This window comes from Gekko japonicus, unplaced genomic scaffold, assembly GCF_001447785.1.
Source record: "Gekko japonicus isolate JY-2015 unplaced genomic scaffold, Gekko_japonicus_V1.1 scaffold2897, whole genome shotgun sequence".
NCBI classification, from domain to species: domain Eukaryota; kingdom Metazoa; phylum Chordata; class Lepidosauria; order Squamata; family Gekkonidae; genus Gekko; species Gekko japonicus.
The window spans coordinates 175248-179204 of NW_015163693.1; the positions used below are offsets into that span (position 1 = coordinate 175248).

At 47.1% G+C, this 3957-nt stretch overlaps 1 protein-coding gene across 1 annotated transcript in view; it reads left to right on the plus strand.

Annotated features, from left to right (window-relative positions):
* The window catches only part of SUCO (SUN domain containing ossification factor), a 47195-nt gene that overhangs the window by 24353 nt on the left and 18885 nt on the right, over positions 1-3957 (plus strand). Inside the window, exons 13-14 of the mRNA XM_015407801.1 lie at positions 414-479; positions 1248-1322. Coding sequence (XP_015263287.1) covers positions 414-479; positions 1248-1322 — 141 coding nt within the window. The remainder of the gene's footprint in view (positions 1-413; positions 480-1247; positions 1323-3957) is intronic.

A 3957-nucleotide genomic window follows, 5' to 3' on the forward strand; every position in this document is an offset into this window, starting at 1 on the left:
ATTCACAACCACGTCCCCCTTCAGAGAGAGACGTTGCGGGCTAGGCTGTGCCAACTGGGCTCATGCAGTGATGCACCATAATCCTGCCCTGGTGGGGTTTAGCAATGGCACAAAGTTCCCCTCCTTCTGCCTCCCAGTGCAGCATTGCTCGGAAGCCAGCCTGTCTGCTGGTGGAGACTGGAAGAGATGAGAGAAGACATCTGTCAGGCCTCCTTAGGCTGGAGCTTATAGCTTTATCCATCAACTCCAGTGTTTATCTTTGACTGTTTGGGTTTGGGTGTGTCAAAATATTGCATGGTCTTGTTCTAGTGAACTGTGATTCTAAGCAAGTACACCTTGATCAGACCATTTTGGAACTGCTACAGGAGACTTCTTGCTAGCCCATTAAGAGCATATTTTTCTGTTTTAAACAGATTATCATTTGGACTATAATGTGGGTGAAGAAAAATCTTCAAAGAATCTAATTGGCTCTGCCACAAGTGAGTACACAGATAAACGCCATGCCTTGAAAAGCACCGTGCCCACCGTTTTAAGAGAATACCACTTTAAACCTATTTTCTGGTTTCCCCCCCTGAAAAAACGGGTGGTGGGGGTTGGGGGTGTTTTGTTCTCCCCACTTCATCTTGAGCCTTCAGTTTTCGTCTTTTACTACTCCCATGATTTCTGTGGAAGTATATTGAGAGCAATGCTCCCTCTAAGCTGTGGAGTCTTGTGGGCAAAAATTCTACCTTGTGAGCTCCTGGCATTAAAGTTGTGAGCGAGCGGTTTGGCTCCTGCATCAGTTAGGTTGCTCTGGAGCCCTCCTTCCTGAGCGGAGACAAAAATTTGTGAGCCGGAGGCTAAAAAAACTGTGAGCTAGCTCACACTAACTCAGCTTAGAGGGGACACTGAGAGAGGTATCTTCCTGGAACAAGCACACCACATTCGGCGGAGGGGTCCGTCTGGATGATTACTGAACCCCCCCTTAAGCCAGTTTTTCTTGGGGGGGGGGAGCTCTGTCTCACCTTTTGCACACCTTGGTGCGGGCAGCAGTTTGAAATGATTTTATAAAGAGAAATCTTAATTGCAAGCATAAACTGGCAAATGGGTTATTGATCAGAAAGTAGGCAGTATGAACCCCTGCTGGCCCATTCTTGTATCTCAGTTTGGTATCCGAGGCAGAGAGCTTATCCGCCTAACCCTCTCCAGTCCAGTCAGGATAACCATGTGAATAACTTCCTTCATGGCTATTTTTTTGTTTTTATTAGATGCCATTTTAAATATGGTGAATATTGCTGCTAATATACTTGGAGCAAAATCTGAAGAGCATTCTACTGATCAAGGTAATTCAGTGCTCCGTGTTGGCTGTACTTACATTTTAAAGATGGTGATGGTTACTTTGCTCACGTGGTTCAGGATTTCTCTTTGCTGCTTCGCTTTCCGTTAGATCAAGCAAAAAATGGGTGAAGTATTTTTAAAAGGATAAAAATAGAAATATGTTTTATTCATCAGCTGGATTGATATTTTATACTTGTACTAATTACAAAAATATGTTAATTCTGTTTCATATTAAGTTTAACTTTAAAGAGAACAAAAACCAGGTTTGCTAACACATGCCACCAAAACATGCCGTTTACAGGGTGGCATTTTTAATCTCATGAAATATTTGGCAAAACTTGACTATAGTCAGGCAGTCAGTGGCCAGTACTTACCCAGTGTATTGACTAGTAGTGCTCAGGCAGGTTGAAGTTCCAGAACATTCGTGACAGAAAGGTTACTAATATCCACTCAGTCTTAAGTCCCATCACTCCTCTCTGTAGAAAATCATGGTCTTTGGGAGGCTCAAAATAAATCCGTGCCAAGAATCATCGGATCTTCTTCGTGGTCTCTGTGCTTCACACCAATGGGTTTAGTGCGCACGCGCTGACCCAACCGGTGCTGTAGCAAGCTAAATTTCAACGGATTTTCACGCCGAGCCCCTCCAGGCATGCGCAGGAACCCCACTGCGCATGCCCAGAGGGACCGGCACGGACATCCCGCCAGTTCTCTCTCTACCGCCGCGTTGAAAGGACCCTTTTTGCCTTTCCTCCCGACCGGATAGTTGTAGCGGCCTTCGGGCCTTTACTTAATTTTTCTTTCTTTCTTCGGATTCGTCCTCCGTGTGACTTCTCCTTAGTCGTCTTCTTCTTCTTCTTCTTCAAAAAAAGAACTTTTATTTTTGTGAGGGAAATTTTTTCCTCAGGCCTTCGGGCCACCCCCCCCCTCTTCCTCGCCTTTTCCTCGCCATTTGCCTCCTTGCCGTATGGAAAAGAAAAAGAAGAAGAGTAATAAGTGGGGATTTTTTAACTGTTGTAAGAAGTGCGGAAGTAAATTGGCTCCTCCAGACGGCCATGAACTTTGTTTGTTCTGCTTAGGCGAGTCGCATAGAGCTGATGCCTGTAAGCATTGTGCCAAATTCTCGAATCAGACTAAGAAGAACCGTGCCGCACGGTTAAAGGTCGCTTTGTTGGAATCCGCGCTTCACCCGTCGTCTGCTATGGCGGACCAACCTTCTACCTCACGTACAGCCATCGATACCAGAGCATCGATACCGACGAGGTCGACATCGAAAGCCGCTTCAAAACAGTCAACTAAAGGCAAGTCTGTGAAGGAACATTCCACTAAGAAGGACAAGCCGTCCAAATCGTCTAAGGAGGGTAAGACTGGGCCCCCTGAGGCCGTTCCTTTGCAGAACCCGCCACCATTACTGCCGGAATCCACGGTTGCATCGAAGTCTAAGGATGCATCGATACCGACTGAGGCGTCGATACCGGAGCTACCACCTCCTAGAATGTCGCCATCTGGTCTAATGGCTTCATCCCTAAGCCAGCAGATACCAGAGATCGTCGATATCGATACGGCGGAACTCATGAGTCACCCAATAGGTGCAGAGTTTTCCCCCGCAAGATCTACTTCATCGGCATCGATGCTCTCGGAACTACCCGATACCGATGGTGGTCGATACCGACCGAGACATAATGTGGAGCGTTACCACCCCTCTCATTTGATTCCGACTGTCGATACCGATGTGTCTGGCTACTATCATACAGCCCAAGGGCCAGTACATCCTAGGGCTAGAAGCCGCTCTCCTCGATCTTATCGTCCACCACTTTCATGGGATGAGAGGCAGATGAGATATCTCTATGGGCCATACCACCCTCCAATGCCATGGCTCCAACATACTACATATCCAGACTGGGACCGCTACTCTGTTCAATCCAACCACAGATCTCGGTCGCCTACTAAATCTCGGCCTACTGCAACAATTTCAAGGCCTCCAGTCGACCCCCCACCATTGACACTAGAAGCGCAACCTGTGGCTCCAACACCTAAGCCTTTGGTGCCTGCAGTGCCACTTGTCCATATCACGCCTCAGACGGACTCAGAACAAGATTCATCTGACGAGGTGGACGAGGGTTCAGATTCCGATGATTCTGTGGTGCCTACATCTCCGGATCACACGTCTCCTACTCCTGATGTAGCCCATGAACTGCCTATTTCACCGTCTGATAACATGCATGCTTATGCGGACTTGATCAAAAGGATGGCTGTTGCTTTGAATCTCTCTGTCATCCAAAAGCCTCCACAGTCTACTGACACGCTATATGATGTGGTTCAAATGGACACTTCCTCCGTCATAGCCCTCCCCATGTCTACCGTTTTAGTTGAAGCCGCTAAGTCACCTTGGAAAAATCCTTTTTCTGCTCCAGTATCCACGCGAAAGCTGGATCACATGTATAAAATCCAAGATCCAGAGGCAGAATTTTTGATGACCCATCCAGCTCCTAACTCAATGATTGTGTCATCATCGTCTAAATCTCGACGTACGCACACTACGCCATCAGATAAGGAGGGTAAAAAGCTTGACGCTTTTGGCCGCAGGTTTTACTCTTCAGGAGCATTAGCCGTTAAACAATCCACATACTTGGCGTGCATGGG